General features: G+C 47.4%; 1 protein-coding gene across 5 annotated transcripts in view; it reads left to right on the top strand.

The window, feature by feature from the left end:
* The window catches only part of SAMD11 (sterile alpha motif domain containing 11), a 116,518-nt gene that overhangs the window by 9,836 nt on the left and 81,423 nt on the right, over window positions 1–25,259 (top strand). For all 5 annotated transcript variants that reach the window (XM_064678481.1, XM_064678480.1, XM_064678484.1 and 2 more), the window contains one exon: window positions 24,138–24,316. In XM_064678481.1, the coding sequence (XP_064534551.1) occupies window positions 24,138–24,316 (179 nt within the window). The remainder of the gene's footprint in view (window positions 1–24,137; window positions 24,317–25,259) is intronic.

Below are 25,259 nucleotides of genomic sequence, written 5' to 3'. Positions count from 1 at the left end.
GGCCAAAATATTGTGCTTGCAAAATCACATTGTTTTGTCTATATTTTTTCCTTTCCTATCAATCATGTTTGTTTGCTTTTGTGGGTTTTGTTTGTTTGTTTTGCTTTCAACCCCCCCCCCCCTTCTGCATTGTCTTACCCTGTTTCTCTTATGCCCACTCTATTTCCATTATCTGGAAAACATCTTGCTACACAGCAGATTCTCATTTGGCATCTGTGCCCTGTTCCCTGTCTTCTTTCTTCTGTGTTTTGAAATATTGAAATGCATCTTCTTCACTTTTCCAGCTGAAGAATCACCATTCACACCATTTCAGGGCTTTTTTTTGGTTTTCTGTTAGGGCAAGCTCACCTCCCTCACCTTCCTGACTTCTGGCAGATGGCACTGAAGAACTCTTTGTAGGGCCCTCTGTCCCAAACTCAGTTTTCCAGCTGAGGACAAGGAAAGACTCTCCTGAGGAGTTAGTTAATGTTGCAGGAATCACGTGCAGTTTTGTAAATAAACCAGCACATTTTTTAGCACCTCTGCTTTACTCTCTCCCTGCTCTTTGAGTGAAGGTGAATCTTCTGTACACACCACCTGCACTGCTGGAGCAATGCATTTCCTTTCTGTTATTTTTGGCTCTGTTATTTTAGCAAAACCAGGGCGAGAACAGAGAGGAAATTACACATTCCCCTGGGTCATAAATACAATCTGATAAAGGATTTTCTTGTAACGTGTCTGAGGATGAGGAAGGATGGATGGAGGGAATTCCCAAGCACTGAAAGGTTCTTGCTCATTCACTTTGCCTCCAGTTCATGTGGAAATTGTAGCTTTTGCTTTATTTTGCACATGTGTAACAGAGCCAAAGAGTCTGGGAAATACCATCAAGCCCAAATTTGCCCTGTTCTTTGATTACCTGTATGAAAATATTCCCGTGCATCAAATCCCTCATTTTTAGATGTCAGGACAGCTTCAATAACTATGGAAAGCAGGCTCTTTAATCTTTTATATCTTCAGCTAGAAAGAAACTTGCAGCAGTGTTGCCAACCAGCTGGGTCACTGGAGGCAGAGTCACCTTGGTGCAGCATCTACAGACATCAACCAAGGCCCCATGAGAGTTCCAGAGAACTGGGAAGCAGGAAAACTTGAGAGGTTCTGGTGATAGGAGAGACACTGGAGGCAGCCATTTGGTCTAGAAAGCACAAAATCTGAAATATTTCTAATGATGACACTGGAAAGATATTGTGTGTTTGGCTGCTGGTTCCCAGTTGGGTGCTGGGAGTGTTTCAGGTAATTCAAAAAGCAGCTCTGGGGTGTTAAATGGCTTCACTTACCTCGGGCCTGTGAATCACCACAGCTTCTTAGTATAAAACTTTTCCTTCTGAAGGCGAGCAGAGTGCTCTGCCAGTGGAGTATCTTACCCCAGGAGCTTGCATTTATCCCCCAGCCTCTGGGGCAGTGCTAATTCAGGAGTGGGGAGCACATCCCACCCCAGTGGTGGCTGCTGCTCTGCCCATCTCTGCCCATCAAATTGCAAAAACTCCCTTGCAACCCCATCCTTCCTTTTTATCCAGAGATGGATGTGATAGGTGGTACTTGGCTCTGTGGAAGCTGCTTTTGCTGTGTTGCCAGGGCAACCAGAGATGGCCCCTGAAGACAGGAAAGGGCAAGCATTCCTTTCTGCTACAGTCTGGAGCATCAGTGATTGAATGAGATTAGATAGAATTAGATAATCCTGAAATTCACAGTGATTTGATGCCAGACCTTTATTAAATAAGTAAAAGTACCAGCCCTTATAGTAAAAATGAATTCTTTTAGATCAATAACTTTTCCCACCGTTCACCACAGCTGTGATCCTTGAGATCTCTTTTTTTCTGTGACACGGGGTGAACCACACAGACCTGCCTTTTTACATTTTTTATTTTTTTTTCTGTATTTTTTTTTTCCCCTTAGAGAAGACTGTGATATCAATTCCTCTTTTATTTCCCCCTCGTGATTCACCCACTTAACCCCAAAGTAAACTCACAGAGGAAGGCACTGCAAGGTTCTTCAGTGATGGTTCAGTGCACTCGAGTTTACAATACTGGGGTTACTTAAACACTGTACCCCATTAGTCTGGAGTATTTTACAGTGTTTTAAAGCCAGTTAAAAGAATGAAAATGAGTTGTATGTTGTGAATGGCTGGGTAGTTTTTTTGTTCCTTGTGTATTCCATGCCTAAAACTGTTGGGACCTCATCCATGCCCCTGGCATGTTCCTGCTTAGCTGCAGTGGAATTGAGACCTAAAGTAAATGTGGGTTAAAATGAGGATGGCCTTTGATCACAGTCAGGCAAGATTTACATCCCTTTAACTCTTGTTGACTTCTTTTTCATCTTTAGACTGGCATAGCTTGTGTCAAAATCTGGTGTGCACCAGAGGACACCCAGCAGAGCATGGAAAATGTGGGGTGTTCTGTCCTTTAAGCAGTTTTATTTCTTAGCAAGCTACATTGGCTCTTTCAGGGGGCTGATTTATTTATATATATATTTATTTTTATATATATTTATTTATATATATTTATTTATATATATTTATTTATATATTTTTATATATTTTTATATATATTTATATATATTTTTATATATTTATTTATAATATAATCTATATAAAGTATAATATATATGTAATATATATAATAGATATAATTATATATATAATATATTTATATATTTTATTTTTATATATATGTATTTTTTTGTGGTGGTGGTGGTGGTGCTGCTGTCCCAAACAGCACTGCTGAGGGTTTTGCAGGCCCAGTGTGCTCTCAAAGCAGAGAAGGAGCAGCCCATCCAGACTGAGCCTGGCTACTCTTTATCAGGATGCTTTTAATTCTGAATTAAAATGTAATACATTTGGGTTTTCAAGCCCCAAATTAACAATGTGATGCCTTAAAACAATTTTTTTTTTGGCTTGAAATTTATGAGCTGGTCATCCAGGTCTGTGGATCTGGACTAGTTTGTGTCAGCAGCGTGGATCTGGTTTTTTGAAGTCTCACCTGGCTGTGATGGGTCTCTCAGAAGTAAATTCAGTAATTCTATGAGGCTGGTGAATATTTCTGTCCCCTGGTGTGTGCAGAGGGCAAAAATCATCCTTGCTTTGGGAGGATTTAGTTCTCCCTTTGATGTCTCTGCTGTTGTCTTTAAATCACCATAGAATCTGGGGAAAAAAAAAAGCACGTGCAAAGGATATTTGAAATTATGTGCTCTCTAAGTTACTGTGCTTTGCCTTGAGCTGTGTGATGCCGAAAAACTTGCATCTTGAGAGTCATTTTTTGTTGTGGTGGGACTCCTCTAACCCTCTGGACTGCTTTTCATACCAAGCTCTGGAAACAAGAGCAAAAACTAATCCCCCCCCCCTTATTTCTCATTCACAAAGTTGTGTGGAGGTGTAAGATCAAACACCTTGCAGAAATCTAAGCACATTACCCTGGTGCCATTGTCTCAGCAAAAAAGATATATTAGTTTAACATCTTTTCCATTAACAAGCTTTAATTTGCATAAATTATATCACCCTCCGTTAATTTATTATGACTCGTCCAGTTCCTCTATTTCATTATTTCTCCTGGGGGTTATAAAATTCCTTGGATTATTCTGCTTATGCTTTTTAAAATCCAGTCACAGTGCCGTGTTTTCCTGTTTACTTTGTGTTTCCTCATTGTTCTGAGGCTCAATAAAAATCTTGAGTGAAGACTCTGGAGAACATCCCGGGATAACTATTCCGAAAGTCTTTGAGAGCAACTTATCTAAATCTGCTGATTTAAATCTATTATCACTTAGGAAGTTTCTGTTTGGGAACCTCCTAATTCACTGCTGGATTGAAAAGTATTTCATATCCATACCATATCAGGACTGGCCTTTTTCTCCTGGCACAGAAAGAAAAATATTTGTTGAATATTCTTATTTTTTCAGCATTTCTGGTGGTTCTACCCTTCCCACCTGATAATGGCCCGAAACCATTATTGCCTCCTGCCAGTTTACAAACCAGTTTGGAGTTCTCCCATGAATGAAGGCATTGTTAAAATCCCACGTGCAATTATTGAAGATTAAAATCTCCCTGGTGGGTGGGGAAGGACGGGCCTTCCCCACCACAGAGGCCCTTCATGTTGTGCTGCTGGAATATCCAACTGGCTTAAAGCCTGTCACTCCTTAGGATTTGCTTCATGCCTCCAGTGGGATTTCTGCCTTTTTGCCTCCTGTTCAGTGTTGGTTTGATCAGAAACCCGGTGTGTGGAGCAGCTGGAGGTGCCTCTGTGGAGGGAACGCTGCTTCCTCTCCATCCTCTCCACGTGGTGTTTGCTCCTGGCCAGCCCGAGCTTGTGGGTTTGGGTAACGAATAGATGTGCTGGGCTGCAAACAAATGACCTCTGTGGCTTTCTCGTGAGGGCCAAGCCTTTCCCCCACCTCGATGCTGTTCCAGTTTGCTCTCTTGCCTGACTGCTTTGGTTTTCTCCTGATCCTCGCTGTCTGCTGCCAGATTACGAAGGGAGGTGGAATCTGAGCTGCCTAAAGATGTGCTCACGTGTGTTCTGTCAAAGCTGCATCTCCTTAAACAGCCACATCCACCTTCCTTTGGTGTGTGCCTTGAATCCTCTTGGAAGGATGTCAGCACAGGAGAACAGGTGGGCTCGTGGCACATCTGGAACCCTCACCTTCCCTGCTTACCAGAAGGACTGTTACAGGAAATGCCCTCTTGTCCACCTCCCTCTTCACTCTTGCATTCCTCTGCAGAGAGAACCCTCCCCAGCTCTGGCTGGCACTGAGATGCTGTGCTGTTAGCCCTGCCTGGCACGAAACATCTTGATATCCTACGAGCTGTGAAACTTGACATATGCTGAGGCAGTAACAGGAAGAGAATCTTCCCTCAAAGCTTCCCTGGAATGTTCTGACAGTATTTAATCTGTCGGGGTCTGCCGTGTCATTCAGGCTGATCCCAGTAGGCCAACGGGTTAGAATCAATAATACCCTTGATCAGCAAATAATTGTGCCTTGATCAGAGAATCCTGGTAATTAGAGCTGAAAAAGATGCGTGGCATCACCCAGGCTGCTCCACAGAGTGCTGGGAAACGTGCTGGCATTTCAGTGTGTGTTTTCTGGGGGCTTTTTTGGCTGCTCTTGCAATGCAGTGTTAGGTGGGCTGGGCTTTGGAATAAGGGCTGTGTTGTTAATCCCAGAGAGGGACCAATTTTGGGTGCTGCGTTATTTTCCCTTAAAATGAAACCCCCTGTTTTAAAAATAGATGAGAGAGAAGTGGATGATGAGGAGAGGAGAGGAAATGACCCCTTGTCATCCAGGGAAACAGCTGGAAATGGAGTTCCCCCCGTGTCACAGCCCCTGAGGCTCCATTCCCTTTTTAGTAGCTGCCCTGTTTATCCTCAACCCTCTCTTGTGTCAGCCCCAGGAGCACCTTCTCCACTTCCCTGGCCAGGAGGGATTCCCAGGGAGCAGAAGGGATGCTCAGTCTCCACAGATCACTCAGTTCTTACCTGTCAGCAAAGACTGACCAAAAAGAGAAGCTCTGCAGTGGCAGCACTTTGGTGTGATCAGTTGGGCTGGTCCGAGGGCCCTGAATCAGGGTGAACCCACCCTAACAGGGTGGAGAAGGTGGAGAAGGAAAATTCTTCCTTTTATACAGCTCTTCAGTGGCTGCTGAGAGCATTTTTTTTTGTTGTTGTTCTGTGGCATAAATTAGAGCATCTCAGGGCTGGCTGAAGGCTGAAATGGTTTGTGAGTGAACATGTGGGGAATGGTGTCAGGTGTGGGGGGAGAAGGACCTGAGCTGTCATATGCAGAGAGCTCATTAGATCTTTGAAATTGAGGAAATAAAGCTGGGTTTTGAGTTTTTTGTGCCTGTGTGAACCCATCAAACATGATGGTGGCTGCTTGCCTACAAACAGATTAGGTTTTTATTGCTTTTGCCACCTCTGTGATGCTATATATATAAGGCCCAGCTGTACTATATATATAGCCCAATAAATCTGGTTTATGTCAGTGTGAACTTTGATACACTTTATTAATATCACACTCGTGGTTTGGGTATTTAAATATGCATGGCACATACAAAACTATTATTTAGCTTATGCTTATTTTATTTAATTGTTTTAGATTTATAGGACAGCTGTCATTGGCTTGTAAGTGCCATGCAATTAATTAAAAATACAGTCAGAAACTCAAAACTGCCCTTCTGGCCCATCTCAGTTATCCCTCTCTCTTCAACTTGTGGTTTATCCACCACGTGGACAGGAAAAAAACCTCAGGAGCCTCAGCTGAAGAGCCTTAAGTGAATCCTTCCTGGGTTAGCAGTGCAGAGAATTTGTACCAAAGTTTTTCTGGGAAGATGAAGGAGGGGAAAAGGTGAGGAGGGATCAGGGGTTGGAGGGTCAGCAGCTCATATGGCCCCAAACCTTTGCCCGTGGAGTTCTCCCTCTTTGTGAGCTGCTCTAGTGACCCTTCCTGCAGGGAAGACCTGAAGAGACCTTTCCTCCTCCTCCCTGTGTACCAAAAGCCATGAAAGAAAGCGTGTGGGAGTTAATGCTGAGTTAATCCCACCGGGATACCCACGAGGTTGGGAAGGGAATGTGCATTAGCATGTCTTGGCTTTCCCTTACTGCCAGCAAGGAACTGTGAGGGAACACTCCAAGGACCTGCTGGGGACTTGCAGGGCAGGGATGGCTTGGTGCAGAGTGTGTGCTGGCTCCTGCTTCCTCCTGCCCTCTCTCCCCTGACCATGGTTATCAGTAGAATTATAGAAATAACATTATACTGGTTATTATTTTTTTGGCACATCTGACCCACACACCCCATAGGACTTTGCACACCCAGCAAGTTTAAGTTCTTTACAGGTGGAAGCCAAAAGGCCCAATGACAGCATTTCCCCAGCTTTGATGAAGCACTGCTGTCCAAAGCAGCCTGAAATGTATTTGAAATAATTCTCTTTCCCTGTTACTGCTGAATTAGCCCTTCATAGGCTGCAGAGAGCTGCTGCTGCAGAGTGCAGGGTGAGCTCCCTTCCTGTTACCTAAAGGTCAAGCATAGCCCCTTTCTGCTGCATGAGGTGACAAGGGTGTGATGAGTAATTAATTTAAAAAAATACATGTGTATGTTTTTGAGGCCCCAGAAATGCTGACTGAAACCCAGAAGGAAATAACAGAGCAGTTGCAAACCTGGCTCAGAAGAAACTGTTTCACTGCACGAAATACCCACTGTTGCACTTGCAATAAAATTAGCAAGGAGGGAGCAAGGAGGTGGAGGAGCTGTCAGATATTTTTACAAGTGCCTTTATTTCAACAGCAGAGATCTTGGGGCCAGGTTTGTTCCTTGTTTATACAGCACACCAGGAGTTGTGTTTGGGGACTCCAGGCTGGTGGTGGAGCCAAGGAATAGAGAGTCAGGATCCAGACAGGAGCTGTCTCCTGCCTCCTTGCCATGTTTCCCTGTCACCTGCATCCCGTTCTCCCTGCCCGTGGAAGGACAGCAGCCCATCCAGCAGCGCAGGACACAGCACTCAGCAAACTTCTGGGTCTTGTTGTGCTTCATTTCCTCGCAGAGAGGATAAAACATAACTTTATTGTCAAGAAAAAGGCGAGCTGTGCTGCAGCTGCAGGTTGGCAGGTGAGGGAAGACAGGAATTAAAACTCTGAGGAGGAGATAACGGGTGAGAGGCAGCAGCTCAGGAGCTCGTGCTACGTGTTCTTGATTTAAAAAGCATATTCACTGCTTGTGTCGTTCAACAGCAGGGCCAGTACAACAGATCTCCCTGAAAAATAAGGTGCTCTTGTGTGGTGTCCCCTCCTCCGGGGGAGGTGGAGCTCTTCTAATCTCCTTCCCCTTATCCCTCTCTTCCAGCTGACTTCCTGGGCTCGGCAAATAACATCTCGAGGAGCCACAGGGATCAGTGGCTTCCCGAGGGGGCCAGAATTTCTTTCCACCTGAATTCCACCTTGGCAGCCTTTGTGAAGGAATCTGCAGTTATTGTTCGTTCAACTTGTATTTTTAAATACTATTTTCCTTGCCTTTCATTTACCTTCCCAACTTTAAATGCGATTTCAGAGGGGATCAAAAAATAAGAGTTCCAGCTGGCACCCAGTGTCCAAACAAACTCAGAGCTCTGCCTGTTGGAGGGCCTTTCCTCTTGCTCTGTTTGGGAATGACTCACCTGCCTCAGCACAGTGCAGAGAAAGAGCCAGCTGAAATGTCTGGAGGGATTTGTCCATCTGATCCCTATTTATTTTAATAGGGCATTTAGTTCTTAGGAGCTGCCTCTCAGACCTGATCTTGTGTCTCCAGAACCAATGGGTGTAAGATTTTGCCCCTGATTTGATTTACTCTTTATTTTGGCTGTTTCTCTTGAGTATCCAGTATCAGAATTTGGGTTTGTGCTGGGGTTTGGTTTGGTTTTGCCTGTGCAGAGACTACACCGTGGAGTTCAGGTGATGCTGTGCTGTGCTTTGACATTTGTATTTTGCTTTTGTGTTGAGCTGGAGCGAGGGAAATCCAGAGAAGGAGTTCAGATCTGTCTGGAAGAGACTGCACTCCCCTCCTCGTGCAGGGAATTCCTGGCAAGACAGTCGTTGAGCTGTGTTTGCATCAGGGATCCCGGTACCAGTACCATCCCAGTACAGCAGATAAACTGCAACTGGGCTGGAATCCCTGCTCGTTTTCCCTCCCCTTCATCCCTGTGCCCCGCATTTCTCCCCCTTCCCTGAGTGAGAGTCGCTGTTTGCTCTCCCTTTGGGGTGGGGTGAGGAAAAAGGGCTGTGTGGCAATGCCTGCAGGGAGCCCCAGCCCTTCCACCCCCACACCCTGCCCTGGGAGGGACCCAGACGGGCAGGGTGACTCATCTGGGGCCGGCTGGATCCTGGGGCTGCTTTTGGGGAAATGAAAGGCCCCCGGGCAGGGCAGGCAGCTGGGGGTGGTGGCTGTGCTGCTTGGCCTCTCTTTCACTGAGCTGTGAAAGCACAGGGACCCTGTAGGAGGAAGAGGGTGGTTTTTGGTTGGGTTTAGGAATTGATGGGAGAGGGGCACTGAGGGAAAAGTGGAGGGAGCAGGGAGGAATGCTTGACACACCTCTGCCTTCTGCATAAGTGCAGCAGGGCCATCTGATGCCATTGTGGGACATCTTCAGTGCCACTGCAAATCTCCTCCAGAGCTGGCATGGGATGACATCCGAGTCCCTGACCTTGCTGTGTCCCCCCTGAGCTGTGAAGCTGGTGAGAACACCAGCAGAGGTGTGTTCCAGGTCTGGAGGGGAGCCACTGCCCCAGCTGCTGCTCAGCTCTTCCTTCTGAGCTCAGCTTCCAAGAGTCCCCACTGGTGTCCATCCTTTGCTCCGTTGGTCATAGCTGGTGTGTGGACTCGGGAATCTCTGGGGAATCTCTGGGGACTAATCAGGGAAAGCAAGCCTGTCATCAGGAGATTTAAATTCAGTCTGCAAGTGTCCAGTAAATCAGAAACATTTGAAAATCTGTGGCTAAACCCTCCGGGTGTTTTATGTTACCTGAGCTGCTCTGTGGGACAAGGTCCTTGCAGGCAGAAGAGCTGGAGTGAGAGATGGTCTGAATCCAGACTAGACTGGAATCGACCCTTTCTGTGATCACAGAGAGCAAAAGTCAGCTCTGCTTTCAGGATTTCAGTGGCTCTAAACTTGGGTGGGGATAAGACAGGGAGAAGAGAATCCCCTCACTTCTTACCTGCTCCCTGGGAAATGCAGGGAAGGCACTGGATTTTACCTGCTCCCTTCCTGTGCCTTCTGGACATGCTGAACACGGGTGTGCCTGTAGGAATGTGTGAGGACATGTGTGTGCTAATGGCACCTAAATATAGCAGCTCCTGCTAACCTGTCAGGTGCCTGCTCTCTCTCCCTGTGTCAAATCAGGGATATTACTCACCTCCATGACTAATTCCCTATGGAAGGGCCCCTAAAGAGGGTTAGAAAACAAGTCCTCTGTCGCTCCGGGGCACAAAACATTATATCTTTTTTGTGGTTTTTTTTTCCAAATTTGGCTAATGAGTTGAGAAACTCCTGTGGATGGAACTTACCCTGAACTGGAGACAGGGATTCCTGGACAGGAGTAGAGCAGGATTACGGACAGGATTGGAACTGGTGGTTTCTGCAGGAGGAAGATGGGATGGAAACGTGCCCAGGGTGGGATTTCACTTTCACTTTTAGGGACTTCTCCAGTGCAGATGCTCCCTGGTAAAGCAGAGCTGCTTACAGTGCACAAGAGGATCATGTGGCCGCCGAGGAGTCTGTGTCTGGTAGAGCTGCAGGGGGATAATTAGGATTGGCACAGAGTGTAATTGGTAAAGCTTGTGCTTGGCTGGGGTTTTTATTTTAACAGGCCCCAAAAATCACCAAGTAAATAACAACTCAGGGCCTTAAATTTGCTCTCCCGGCACCTCTGAGTCCCCAAACACATCAATTCAAGAAGGAAGAGTGCCACCTATTGAGCCCCACATTCCCCCTCCTCCAGGAGGCCCAGTGCAGGTCCAGCACCATCCAGGTAAAGCACCATCCAGGTGTCATTCTGTGATGGGAAGGAGCCACAGCCTGGGCTGTTCCTCTCATTTTAGTGTCCACACTAAAACCACTGTGTTCTTTAGTTAGATTTTTAACAGATGTGCAGTGTTTTGGGGTCAGTTTGCCATCAGCAAAAACTTCCAAATACAAATACTTGCTCCTTTTCTGGAGCGAGTTCTTGGTCTTAAAGAAAACCTGAAGGAAACCTACAAGACTTACAAATAGTTATGGGCAAGTTGTGTCCGTGCAGTTTTATGTACAACAGATGGATGATTTGGTGGCATTGGATGAAAGATGGATTGGATGATGAGCATTAGACTTGCTTGAGAACAAGGGCTGGTGCGTGAGCAGGTTTGTTTTGTTGTGTGACTGGCTGGAAGTCTCTGCCCGTGGTTTTAGTGTTGCTGGAAGCCTTGTAAGACCACACTGTCTCTGTCAGCAGCTTGGCAGCCCTTTCCCACCTTTGGGAAATGCTTCAGTGCCTAAGAGGGGAGATACCATCCCCAGATAAAATGTTTCACCTTTAAAAACTTCCTCCCACACCATTTTACTCCAATTAATTTTGGCTCTGGTTTTCACTCCTGTGAGAGGTTAATTTTTTTTCCAGCCTTCTCAGAAAACTCTTCCCTTTGGTATTTCTTTTATTTATTTTTTTTTCCTTTCAGCTTCTTGCTTCTCATTCTTTTGATGAATTATTTACCTCTCTTGTATTTTTTTATATTCTCTTTGTGTTTACCTTCAAAACATACACCTCCCAACACTCCCTACTTCATTCAGCACTCCCTGGAAAGCCACTGTATTTGTTGGGTATTTATTTCCCAGTGGTATTTTTATATACAAATGTATTGTAAATCGCGTGGTATCATCTTGTGTTGCTCCCAACGTGCTGAGCCAGCTGGTTGCATATTTCTGTGAGTGGTTGTGGCTTATCCTTTGGTTTTGTTAGCACACCCAGGGTGAGGGAAGCCGTGGTTCTGGGTGCTGCACAGTGGTGAATGATGGGCACTGTCCCAGGGTGTGCAGAACACACCTGTGAGCAAGCAGGGATTGCTGGGGTCAGGACACAGGTGCAAACACCAGTGTCAGATCTCCCTTCAGTTACTCACAGATCTCAGCTCAGTTTCTTTTTCAGGGGTGCACTGGTTACTGAGTGGTGGGAGCCCCAAATTTCGAGTCAGGACTGTGCTGCCTCAGGCTTGGATCCCGTATCATTTTACCACGTGATGATGGGCAGGTTGTCCCACCATACTTGCCCTTGGTCTCACTCATCATCTAGATGATGGTCCAAGAGTAGAATCCTAGCCTGTGCCTCTTTTTGGAAGAGCTGCTGCAGGCCTTGGAGTGCAAGGTTATGGACAACTGCAAAGTGCTGTTACTGCTACCCTGGAGCTGGACTTTAATGTTTGCTCATCGTGTCAGCTGAGTGAGGAGAATGGGTTTCACGGTGTGATTGCAGGGACTGCACCCTGTGAAGCTGATAATCAGCTCCTTTTTGTTGTCCTTGTCAGAGGTGTTGTGATGCCCACAGCAGGTCACCTGTCTGACACCCCATTTCTTCACACAAAGCACTTGGAATCTCAGTGTCCCCTCTCAGCATTTAGGTTCCCTCTCTGCTTGGCTCAACCAGCACATGTCATCTGGCTTCTGAGTAGGGGTGGGGTGTGAGGGCAGACTTGATCTCCTAGCACTGATGTCCCTGTCGAGGTGGACTTTCAGATGTGTTCTGGTGGGGCTGTGTAGCAGTTCAGCTGTGGAGCCCATGGAAGCACAGTGCAGAGTGAAACGTCTGCACACCGAACTGACAGGCTGTGGGAGATGCATCCTTGCCTGGAGTAGCTTGTGATGGAGGATGAGTGTCCCCTCAGACATGACATAGCTCTTTGTGGGGCTCTCAGCCGAGCAGCATCTTGATGGACCGAGGGCATGTCAGTCCTTAGCAGTGCCAAGAAGAAGGGAGGGACCCCCCCTCCGAGTCAGAGAAGCTAAGCAGGAATTTGGCAGTGCCTTCAGCCTCATGCCTGATACTCTCAGCCTCTCTTTCCGTTCATTAATTCCACTCTGTGCTGCAGCTGAAGAGCACGTCTTAAAACTCCAAGGAGGCATGTCTAGTAGTTGTTCAAAATCAGTTAATTTTTTATTGGATTTGAAGTCAGACTTCATGGGCCAAACCCGCCCCCGAGGACTGGGGATGGGGAATTGCAGGCAGCCGAGACTTATTCCACATAATTGACTTTCCCTTCTGTGTCCACCCTCACTCAGATTCACCTCAGAAACCTCCCTGTCTCTGCCTTTCCTCAGTGCCAAGGCTGAGGCCTCTCTGTCCCTCGCAGCCTCAGCCATCAAGAGGTATTAAATTAAACATACACACACATCACAGCCCTCGGGCTATTAACCCCCCCCACGCACACAAATAAGCCTTTGTGGCCTAAGAAGAATAACTTAGGCTTGGACCCTGCTCTAGCCCAATTCATTCCCACACCTGCGGGGAGTGACCTTCAAAACTTGCTCCAGGCTCTGTCTCGAAAGTCGTTTTCTCATTAGTGGAAGGGAAATGTATTGTGGAGCTGTTGCTGTGGCTCTGCACCCTTGGGGAGGTGAGGGCAGAACAACACTGCACTCCCTGCCCACGAATCACAGCAGGCCCCCCTCGCTCCCAGCTGGTTTTCTAGAAACCCTTCTTCCCTGATTCCTCCTCCTCCCCTTTCCTCCACAATGACATCATTGAGATTAAGGAAAGGCCTTGCAGAGTGTCCCCAAAAAATTGTGATGAGCAGGGGATGCTGTTTCAAATGCTTTGGGCATCTGGCCATGCTGGTGGCTCACAGCCTTCTGCCATCCCTGTCCAGGACACCAGCTCAGTCCTCTGTCCCCCCTGATTCCTTCATGGGCATTCGCTCGGCCTTGGGGCTGATCCTAGGACTGAGTATGTTTTAAGACAGTCCAATTTATTCCCATAGTAAACAGAATTCCTTGGTTTGGTACCAGTGTTTATACTTCCAGCTGCCATCTCTCTCTGTAGTAAGGGGAGAAAAAAAACCAACCCCAGACCCTCCTGTTGTGCTTCGAGTCCTTGCCATCCATCACCCAGGGGTCACAGTAACTGCAGCTCATATGCTCAGGTCTCAAAACCTGGAGGAAATCAGTCTTTGTTACATGTGAAATAAAGCAGTCTATGGGGAAAATAACCATAAATGTTCATTATTTGTACAGGAAAATCAATTTGTAGGCCAATTGACCAAATAAAGTAATACAATTTGCTGGGAAATCCCCCAGGTGTGGCAGGCAAATCACGGAGCGGGGATTGAAGCAGTGGTTTGCATAGGTAATGTGTGCTGGTTTGGGGTTGGGAGGGATGTGGGAAGGGAGACAAGGCTTAAGGAAACGGATAAAACGACAGAAAAGGGGACCTTGAGCTGTGAAAGGTAACAGGGAAAGGAGGAGAAGGGGGAATGGTCTTTTTGCTGGTTTTACATCACCACACGGTGTGTAACACAAGGGAGGTGACAGCAGGAGCAGAGTGACAGACACAACTGCTCTCGTTCTCCCTCGTTTTGTCCTTACCCGGCAGATCTTGTGCGAGTCATTTCCACCGTGCAGGCTGCGTGTGCAGTCAGATAATCGCCCCAAAATGACTTAAGGGGGTGCTGTGAGTCCCCTGCCAGGGGTGACTGCCCCGTGCAGCCTCAGTGCGGGGCTGGCTGGTGCTGAGCAGTGAACAGTGACACCCCCGGCGCGGTGACGGGCACTCTGTGCCTGCACAGCTCTTTGTCACCGGGCACTCTGTGCCTGCACAGCTCTTTGTCACCGGGCACTCTGTGCCTGTACAGCTCTTTGGGCACTCTGTGCCTGCACAGCTTTGTCACCCGCGCTCGGTGACACCGCTCAGGTTAAAGGAGCGGGGGATCAATTTGTCAGTCGGTCTCTTCCAATTATCTGAACCACGTCCTTTGTGCTTCCCTCGTGGAGGCTCTGTGTGTGTGTGTGTGTGTGTGTGTGTGTGTGTGTGTGTTTGTGCACATCTGAAGGCAGCGGGATTGGGAGGGAGAGAGCGGGGCAGCTTCAGCTGGTTTTCACTTGAAAGGATTGAGTTTATGCCCACAGCACCTGACGGCATTGCTCAGGTACTGCAGCCCAGTTCCTGTGATTGTTGAAAGGGGTCCACAGAGCTGTTTCTCCACACTGGATGTGAATGTTATTTTCCCTTTGGCTTTGGAAGTGCAACAGGCAGCTCCTGGCTCTGCAGTGGCCTCGCTGTGTGACTTAATTCATCATCTTACATATCTTCACCATGCTGTGAAATGGACCTGCTGCTCCTCACCAGCCTTCCAGATGTGTTAAATCCTTTAAATAACAGAAGTTTATAAACACACTGTGCTTTCCAAACAGAAAGTGTTGTGTCATGGCAGCGTAGCAGATGACAGTTGGCTCAGACTCCACTGGGTTTTGGCTCTGTGTGGTAGGGAAGGGGCTCCAGGGAGGCTGTGGCTTCACTCCTGTGCATGCAGCAGGTGTCAGAGGGTTTGATTTGTAAAAGGGGTCCTTCCAAACCTGGATTGTCACCTTGAACACATTCTGCTCAGGCAAACTCTGCCCATGGTGCCACATCTGTGAGTGAACCTTTCTCTGTTTTGCTTTGGTATCCACGGTTTATGAAGCTTCTTAAACACCAGGCTTTTTTTTTTTTTTTTGCAGAGTCTTAATTAATATTGGTGGTTTTCTTGTTTGCTTTGGATTTTCAAGGTTTGCCTGGGCTGAGTCATCCCAGGGAAGCTTTGTGGGCAGACCTGGCTGTTGCTCACTCCTGAGGCAGCAGCTCCGTCCTCAGATTTTTCTGACCTGCTCGTCAGTGCTGGGATCAGACTTGGAACACCACAGGATGGGGATCTTTTTATACCTTTACCAGCCTGGTTGGTCTCTGTGCAGGTGTTAAATGGAGGCTTGAGCTCAAGGCTCTTGAAGAGGGGTGTCTGCCATGCAGGGAGGATGTGCTGGGTGGTCCTGTCACGGAGGCAGATGTGGCTGGTTTTTGGCACCAGCTTCCCTGGGGAATACTGGGATGTAACTCTAAGCTCTGGTTACTCGTCCCCGCTGTGTGGAGCAGCTGCTGTTTCTCTGCTCCTGTCAGTTTGGTTGCTTCAGTTTTGAGGGAAACTGAGGGGAAACAAATCCTTTTAAAGCTGAGAAGCGTTGCCCTCTGGTTAGTTGCCATCTCCTGCCTGTGACGAGAGTGGTCCAGCTGTGGGGATGGACAGGAGGTGATTCTGGGGTCAGTCCAGCACCAGGATGTTCGAGGTGAGCAAGGCTGGGGTTGGGGGCTGCCACTCTGCAAGCTGAACCATGAGCTTATGGTTTCTAAGTCATCAGTGATCAGTATTTTGATTCACTTCAGTACTCTGGAAGCCCAGCTTTTAAAGATGGTGTTGGATTGGGTGTTTCCAGCAGAACCAGCTGTGGCTCTCAATAACTACAGCAGCAGTGAAAATCTTCTTTCATATGGACAAGAAAAGGAGGGACTGATGCAGCAAATCCAGGTCTGTCTGTGCCATTAGGTGAAGAGAATAATTAGTGAATTTTCTTTGTAAAACATGGTCAGCTGTTCAGATGAAACCTGGTTTGATTTCTGTTAGAGCAGCAACAGGAATTTGGGGAGAAACTTAACTTCTCTGTTTGATCTCGTGAAAGTTGCTCTTTAAGACAGGGAAGACTTATCAAAAAAAGAAAAAAAAAGCTCAAAACAGAACTCGAGGCAGAAATTGCACCCTGCCCAGTGAAGAGCTGCAGTGGCTGGTCCTCATTTTTGTAGGACTTGAACACAGCCCATGTCCATCTCTTTTTGGCTGAGCAGGCTCTGAGCCACGCTTGGATATCTCAAGGATCCCAAGTGCTTTAATTGTGTGTCTCCAGAGCAGAGTAAGAGCATAAAGCCCAGTCAGATTCCTGCTGATGAAGTATTTCAGACTTGCTGTGCTCTCTTGGACCCGCTGGAATGAAACTTTGGAGTGAAACATTTACACCTGAGGGAACGATGGGCCGTTGATTTTGTTCTCTTGTGTTTTTCTGCCACTCGAAAGGTACAGCAGTGAGGGGAAGGAAGACAAGGGGAAATGTCTGAAAGCATCCATGCCCTTTTGCTCCTTGTCTCTTCACCAGACAGGAGGAGCAGGAAAGAAAAAAAAAAAAAAAGAGAGAAAAATATGTAAGTTTTGCCTTTGTTTAGGAGATAGCAACAGTGTAGCACATCCTCAGCTGGTGTAAGTTGACTTTTGCTCCATTAATACTGACTTACATTGCCTGAGGACCTGGCTTCACATCTCTGCTTCCTTCTTTGCAACCTCAGACTGAAAGGGACAAAGCCATTTGATGTGGAAGCAGACACAGAAAACAAAGACTAGGCCACTTTTCAGCCTTCTTCCAAAGAGTTTTTGAAAACAGGTAGCTCCAAAGGGGCTGATAGATTTTTCTCTCTTAGACTTACCTCCCTCCAAAGACTGGAAATTCCAGTTGGCTTCTCCAGAAACGCACAGCTCTCGCTCTATTAACAAATTATCCTTTAGGCTTTATAATTCACCGAGAGATAATAAATGGGAAATGTTCCCTTCTGTTCACAGATCTTGTTCATCTGTTTCTTTAGGGCTTCAGAAAATAACATTGTTAATATTGATGGGGAGAGCTGCAGCTTCGCTTCCGGGGAACTTTTCTTTTGGTTTCAAACGTGCACATTTTCTCCACTTTTAGCAGCACCTCCAGCTCAGTTTTCTCTGCGCAGCCTCAGACTCGACACATCATTCTCTGCCCCAAAAGAGCTTCCAGTATAAACAGGATAAACCATATAAACAGGATGGAGAAATAGGTACAAGGGAGGGAATGTGTTGGTGATGGCTTTTTATAGCAGGAGACCGAGCACCATGAGGTCAAGTGAGTTGCTTGGGATCACACAGGGAAATTGTGGTTAAGGGTAATTTTCTTCTCTGGTAAACTTCACTTTCTCTCGGAAGATAAAATGCCCTAAAAAATGAGCCTGGGCTCTTTGTGCTGGAGTTGAGAGCTTGTCTGTAAACCAGTTGACAACAACTCAGAACCATTAATGAGGAATCGTCACGGGGAGCCCTTGAGAGCCTGCTGGGGGACAGTTATCCCCAAAATCTGTTGTCCCCTGGTGACAGCTCTTAGACCTGTTTGGTTATGCCCACCTGCCTCCTCAGCTGGCTCCTCTAGTCGTTGCCAAAACCTGTAAACCACTTCCACGAGACTCTGATGAAGAGTGTGACACAGTCCCCAAAACCTGGAAGAGTCTCCGTGCTCTATATTGCCTTAATTTTTTCTGTCTGTTCCCTCCTGCTCCCTCTGTACTTTGGGCCATCCCTCCTGCTCTGGAACAACCTCAGTGTAACACTGGTGTCCCTGGAAGGAGATGATGAACAATAAAGCTGTCAGTGGTCAGGTGAAAGGGCTGGGCTGGGGCTGGCAGGGAGGCAGGAAAGCGCCGCGGAGAAGCCGCCGGCTGTTGTTTTATTCATCTGTTCATTACTGAACACCAGAGCAGGAGGTGGGATGAGAGCCTGGACACCTTCCTCTGCCTGTGACCTCTGTTTTGATGGAGTTGCTGGTAAGCTCAGGGCAGCAGAGCTGTGCCTGGGCCGGATTTGCTACCGAAACAGTCCTGGTAGCACGTTGGGCTGGAACAGCTAATGAAGGCCCAGGGGAGAGGGGAGGATTATCTTGGAAGGCAACTTGACCCTTTCTTAGGTGTTTACACTAATCACAGCTGAAGGTAAATGCAAACTCTGTCAGTTATTCTAGAGAGGGATGTGTGGTCTCCGTTGCTGTGTAATTTCCCTAATTAAAGCCATTTGAGTGGGTTTATTATTTGGAAAAGTAAAAGAAAAATATTCCTGGCTCTCAGAACCTCCCCCTTTCCTTTTCCCTATCTTTATTATCAATAAAAAGAGAGAGAAAATGCTGTCTGGGCTTGAGGATTTCCTTCACATATGGAAAAGATTTAGAATTCTCCAGCTCCCAGCATTGGCAGCGCACAAACCTCCCCTCTTACCTCCCCCCAGCATTTCCAGTCTGCTCCCTGTATTTCCCAGCTTTACATATGCAGAAGGAATGCATGTGCTGGGGTTTTGTTTTCCTGCAGGATTTTGTTTTTTGTTGGTTTTTTTTTTTTTCCCTTTTTATCCAATAGTAATTATTTTAGAGAGTTGAATCACGGGCACGTGAATCATCTTGCAAACAGCTTTGATATTTTTGTGCAAATTCGTTGTGCATTTGCATTTCTGTGCTTTTTTTTTTTTTTTTCCCTTTTTTTTTTTAATGGTACCGACTTGGCTGCTGGAGAAGTGGTGACTGCAGGGACTGCACCTGCTCATCTGCTTGGGTCAATTCCCGACGGGATCAGACGTCCAGAGTTTGGCTGGCAGTTAACGTGGCCCGGCAAAAAGCTTTGCTTTCATGTGCATTATTTTGTTTTGTTTGGTTTTTTTTTTTTTTCCGTGGAGCTTTTTTGCCTTGCAGCTCTCGGAGCAGAGGCCTTTTCCATTGCTGGGATCAATTAAACGCTCACCAGGGACTCTCTCTCGGCAAGGAATCTTTCCTTCTCTGGCTGACTTTGAATGTCACACCAGGGCGTTCAGCTGTTTTGACCTTGTTGCAGTAGCTCCCAGGGCAGGAAACCTTTCCTAACCCTCCCTTCCTGTCTCTCCCCCAAGTCCCATGCTCTCCGCCCGTCATTCCATCTGCGAGCTCTCCCAGGGCTCTTATGCAACACTTTGGATTTTGGAATTCGTGGCTGGGAGGACGGGGCTCCAGGGGAGAGCCGCGAGGGGGTTGGATGGGTGGGGGGGGGGGAAGAGAGATTTTATTTTGTAACTCCTCTGACCTTGTTTAGCCACCCGGAGCGGAATTTCCCCCCCAGCTCTCTGGAAGGGAAGAAACATCCCCTCTGTTTTCTTTTCCATCTTTCTGACGGTCCTTGCCTTTCATGGCAAGAACGATGGGGCTTCCAGGCTTCTCCACTCGGGTAACCTGCTGCTGTCCCCAGGTTGTTGTGTTTTTTATTATTTTTTTTTTAATTGCAGTTCAGTCTCTGGATAGTGGGTGACTTTAAATAGCGTGCCGGTCCCCCATCTGATTTTTTTCCCGGGGAAAGGAAATATGCCTGTCTGTGATTTTTTAAAAACAAAGCAACCCCCCACCCAGACAATACTTTGAGAGGCAATGAAAGCAATTAATGGTGTCAAAAGACCCTGGGAGGGTGAAGTGGTGAGTGACAGAGGGCTGGGCTGACGCAGGAGCGGCCGGGTGGGAGCTCAATTGTCTGGGGGGACCGAGGGTTTATTGACTCAAACTCCAGCTGTGCTTCGTTAGCTGGAATCATAACCCACAAAATTAATCTTTAACAATGTATGAAGGGGAAGGGAGCCCTAATGCACCAGGCAGTTCTGCCGTGCCCTCAACGCTCGCCCCTTGGAAAGGCTTTGGAGAACTGCAGGAACGTTTTAACTTTCTAGTTACACTAATTAAAGAGAGATATTGTGTTCTCCACCCTGGATCCAAGGAGTGGGGGAAATCCTCTTGCTGTGAAAGGAGGGTGCAAGCCTGGAGAGGTTTCCCCTGAGCTGAGTCAGTGTCTGTCCTGAAGGGAAGCTCTTTGGTTGGACTCCTCTCAGGCCCTGAAGAGGTTGTTGGAGGGTTTGTTGCAGGTTTATTATTAACTGTGCCATAACTCTGCATCAGCATTTTGGCTGCCTGGCTGTTTCAGCTCTGGGGAGGGTCCTGTGTTCCCCCCCCTGCTCTCAGGGGCATATTCTGTTCCTTACCACTTTCTGTCTGTCCTCCTGGACTGGGCAGCTGGCAGGCAGGCAAGCTGGCTGTGCTGGATGAGCTCTGAGCTGTATTTACTGCTCTCATCTTTCTGCTGGGGGTTCTGCCCCTGCTGGGACAGCTGCTGGCTCTGCAGCCCTAGAAAATGCTCCTTCTGACTCACTGGCCAAAACAGTCCCACTGGTTTGAAGAAGCCAGCTGGCAGAGGACACCTTCCCCCCGCTCTTCAGGTGTGTAAAAATGGGGTTATTTAATGGGGAAAGGAGTGTCCCAGGTGCCTGGCTCTCACAGTGTGTGACTGTTGGTTTTGGGTTGTTTTCCCAAGTGTAGACTCATAGAATCATGGAATGGTTTGGGTTGGAAGGAGTCTTAAAGATCATCCAGTTCCAGCCCCTGCCCTGGGCAGGGACACCTTCCACTGGACCAAGTTGTTCCAAGCCTTTTCCAACCTGGCCTTGGACACTTCCAGGGATGGGGCAGTCACAGCTTCTCTGGGCAACCTGTGCCAGGGCCTGCCCACCCTCACAGGGAAGGATTTCCTCCTAATCTCTGATCTGAACCTACTTTCAGTTTGAAGCTGTTCCCCCTTGTCTTGTCTCTCCGGGCCCTTGTAAATAGTCTCTCTCCACCTGTTTTGTAGTCTCCCTTCATCAGACATCCCAGTGAGTCTCAACCAATTGGGAGGTAGTTTATTTTTTAAAAATGCTCAAACCTTTATACAGGGTTCAGGACCAGCATCCCACAGCTGTGTGAGATCAGTGCAGTGACACTGCCACCCATACACGAGCTTTTTAAATGTGAGATTATGAGGTTTACACCGAATACCCGTAAATCCTAACATACCTCCCCACATCTGGTGATGCCACTGCAGTCTCTGAGTGTGTTCTTGCTCAGTGCAGACCTTACTACCTGCTGCCACTCGCCACTGGTACTTGATAACCCTGAATTGGAGTCACTGAAGGTGTCTCAACCCACTGCTCACCTCTGCAGGTACATTGCTGTTCTGTGATCTATCTGCACAACTGAAAAAAAAACTTCAGCAAAGCCCAGGAAAGATTCCTTAGTGTGTTTTGGAGTGTGTTTTTTGTTTTGTTTGCAGCTTGGACCAGCGCCCTTGGAAGTCAATGGAAAGGCAATTGATTGCAGCAGGTTCTGGGCCAGGCTTCTGGCTACCTTTGTGCTTAATTTAAAAGTAATGTGTATCTACTGGTGAATGCCTCTAAACAGATTAAGAAAGTGCAATTGATTCAAAACTGACTATAGATGAATATAAAAGGCAAAATTGATTGGCTCAGTCTATTTTAATTTTCTGTGAACTGAGAGACGCAGTAAATAAATAAATAAAAGCACCCCAAAGCTGATGGCAAAAAAAAAATGCAAAGTACAGAGTAAACAGAACTTAAAAAAAATAAATGCACTGCTGGGGCTGGAATGTTGGGGCTTACAGGGACACTGGAACCGCTCTGGTTCTATTGTTGTCCTACAAAAGCAGGGCAGGTCACCTGTGACCAGAGGTCGCTGCAGATGCAAATTCTCTTCCTCCATTCACGCTCATTTATTTGCCTTTTAAGGGAAGATGTGTCAGGTGTTACCTATATAGGTACATCTGCAATATCTGTATGTTATATATGTGTGCATGTGCAGCAGCTTTAGGTGTAAGGGTACAATTTACAGGAAGGCAAAGGAAAAGCCCCCTGAGGAGCAGGGGAAGGGGTGACCCGTGCTGTGGCCTGGGGGCTGTTTCCGTGGGCTCAGCACCTCCCTGTTTGCTGCACTCTCACTCTGCTCGGGGCTGACGAGTCCCTGGGCAGTCACTGAGACCTGCTAACTGCTCCGAGGTGCCATAATGGCCATAAAATGATTTTTAGTGTCTGATCTGTGCTGTTCTCTTTAGCCCACGAAGCCACAGCAGAGAGCGATTTCCAATTATTCTGGAGCGGAAATTTGCACCCCCCTCCCTCCCCGTCCCCTTTAATTGCAACTCCTGAAAAACACAGAAAGCTTTGGGTGGTGAAGCTCATGCTGGTCCATGACAGAAATCTGGTGCAAATACTGCCCTCCTTGCTCTTCCTTTCCATCCCCTCGCTTTTCCCTTTCTCTCCTCACCTCCCTGCTGTCCCTCTGGCTCCGAGGTGACTTTGGGCAGAGGATGAACTTGGTGCACATTCTCTGTTTGCACTGGAGCAGGAGAGGGGCAGGGGTGGAAATGCACCTCCCACATGAGGGTTGGAGACACACACACAGTGTATAAAGTGCGTGTCTTTCTCCTTGTGGACGTGTTTTCCCGTTTTTGTGCCAGCTTGGCCCACTGCTCTGCTCTCCCTTGGGTGTCTGCTGTTCACAGACAGCTGCATTCTTGGCTTGGACCTGCATCAGGGTGGGAAAGCTCTAACGTGGCTCCTTGGGGTGATGCCTTCCAGATGGATTTAGCTAATTATCACAGCGATTAGGACTCCCCTTAATGAGCACAACTGGAATTTATTGACAGAAGTAAACAAGTTTTTTGTTTTGTATTTGTGGAAGGTTCTTAATTTATTTAATTAAAAAAAGCACGGGCTCTTCCATCATTTAGTGTTCCTGTTCTCCCCTGCAGAGAGCCTGACTGGCTTTCCCAGGACCTTTGTGTTTTGCCAGGTTTACTTGGAAAGTTGGAATCGATGTTTCAGAGGAACTGTTATTAATTCAGTGTTACTCTGCACTTATTCAGCCTGTTCCACACACCTTTCTTCCTGTACAAAGCACGTGCACAGGACTGTGCTTCCCTTCCCCCTGCTGTGGTTCCCATCCCAGTTTCACCATTTTGTTTGCTAAAATTTTAGATTCTGGGATGGGTTGGGGGGGGGGGGAATGACACCACAGTCTCCCTGGGTTTCCAGGGACATCTTCCACTGGGAGTGCTCATGTTATGGCTCTTGTCTTGGTCAGTCACAGATGGAGCCAAACAATCCTAAAAACCTGTTCTGTCCCAGTGGGAGCTAAAGCCCAGCACAGTCTGGCTCAGGCTGCACTGGGTTTGTGTCTTCTTGTGGATCAGGCACAGAGGCTGCAGGAACAGGGTGATCTGTGATACATCTCACTTCTTGAAGAGAGGAGGAGGTTGGGACCAGGGTCATGCTGTGCCAGGTTCTGTAAATGTGAGGAAAAAGGCCTCCTGGGAGTTCTCCTCCTGCATAGCTGTGCCATGTCAGCAGTGAGCTGGTGAGGGAGGAGCACTGAGGGACATCTCTGCAAGGCTCAGTCCATCTCAACATGCAGATGAGCAGTGGGAAGTAGCCTCAGTAATTCAGGCTGAAGTTGCTGTGGACTGTTCAGTGGTGTGAGAGGAACCTGCTGCTGGCTGACACAGGCAGTTTTCCCCCTTTACAGTCAGAAGTGCTCTGGATTATCTGGATCATGGCTTCCCTGGGCTACTGGCAAAGGTTTAATTGAACTTAGTCCAGTATGTTAATGTGCAGGTAGGAAATACTCTGGAGAGAAAGATTGGTGCCATCTCCCTTTCCTATTGATGTGGATCAGACACAAGCTAGGAATGAAGAGGTGGGAGAGGCTGGAAGGGCATGACTTGATTAGAACTGGAATTAAATACAGCTGTGCCTTTGCTGCAAAGCCTTTTGCAAAGTGAGCAGGGCCTTTGCCCACCCACCCTAACAGTGGGACTGACAGTGCTGCCTTCTCAGGGCAGCTCTTTGAGAGGAGCTCCTTGGGTTTGAGTTTCCTGACCAAGTCCTTTGTTTTCTTCTCTCCTCCTCTTGCCCTTTCCCGTTGCAACTGATTCCAGAACCGGGGCCGCCTGGCAGAGAAGAGGACGATCCCTTTACCTCCCACCAGGATCCCGAAGAAAGAGCTCCCCTCGATTTTCTCCCACAGCGACGACAGCGAGGAGAGCGACAAGAGCAATGGTCAGCACCCCGAAGTAAAGCAGGAGGAGGATCTCCACATCAGTATCATGAAAAGAAGGTACTTTTCCTGCCAGGGAGTGCTTGAAGTGCAGGAGCAAAGGCACAGAGAACTGGGCAGCAGGTGACCAGCCTTTGTGAGCCCTGTGGAGTGACCCCCAGGGCCTGAAATCAGAGTGCAAATGCCACATTATAGCTCAGAAAGAGTAGTTGGGTCTTTTTTGTTCTCTTTACTCACCCCTGTTTGGGGCGAGTGGGGCTCTGTGTGGCCTCATGTTTGCCCTCAAGGCATCTGGATTTGCAGGCTGTAAGTTGTGTTTCACTCTCTGTGCCTTTGTGGCCAAAGAACTACATGACCAAAAACTTGTCTGTGGGCTTATACAGAGCTGTCTGAAAGCACACAGTGGTGCATGGGTCCAAAATCCTGCCTTTTGCTTTCAGTTGTCCCCAAATTCAGATGTAATATAAACTGGATAATTCAGCGTTGGGGAGCAAAGTTTGGGAAGGAGGTGTGGAGCAGCAGTGTGTGGTATTTTATGTCCTGTGTCAAAGGAAGTACAAGTGTCAAAGAGCATCCTGAGAACCTCTGTAGTAGTGATGTAGAAGTGATGAAGTTGCAGCAGGAAAGAGTAACCCAGGTGAGGGCTCACCTCAGTGTTTACATACTTTGATCCTGTTTTTCCCAGTACCACTCACATTTCTCCTGGAATTGTGCAGCATTAGAGGAGGAGGAGAAGGGATTGTTTTAAGTTATATTATGGTAACTGTCCCTTGGGCTCTCATGTGTGGTCTGAGTGCCCACAATATTCAGCTGCAAAATTCTGGGTTCTCTCATCCCTCTGAAAAAAATAGGAAGTTCAGAAAAGCTGTAACTACAGGAAAATAGATACCTAAAGGCACTGTGCCTCAGCCTCCCATGCATATCATTGCCACTCATCTTGATTGTCATCTCCCTCTGATGCATAAAATCACTCAGATTCTAAGACAAGCCCTATAAAAACAGA

The sequence above is a fragment of the Pseudopipra pipra genome, chromosome 22 (assembly GCF_036250125.1).
Source record: "Pseudopipra pipra isolate bDixPip1 chromosome 22, bDixPip1.hap1, whole genome shotgun sequence".
In the NCBI taxonomy this organism is placed as follows: domain Eukaryota; kingdom Metazoa; phylum Chordata; class Aves; order Passeriformes; family Pipridae; genus Pseudopipra; species Pseudopipra pipra.
This window is presented reverse-complemented; position numbering and strand designations above follow the sequence as displayed.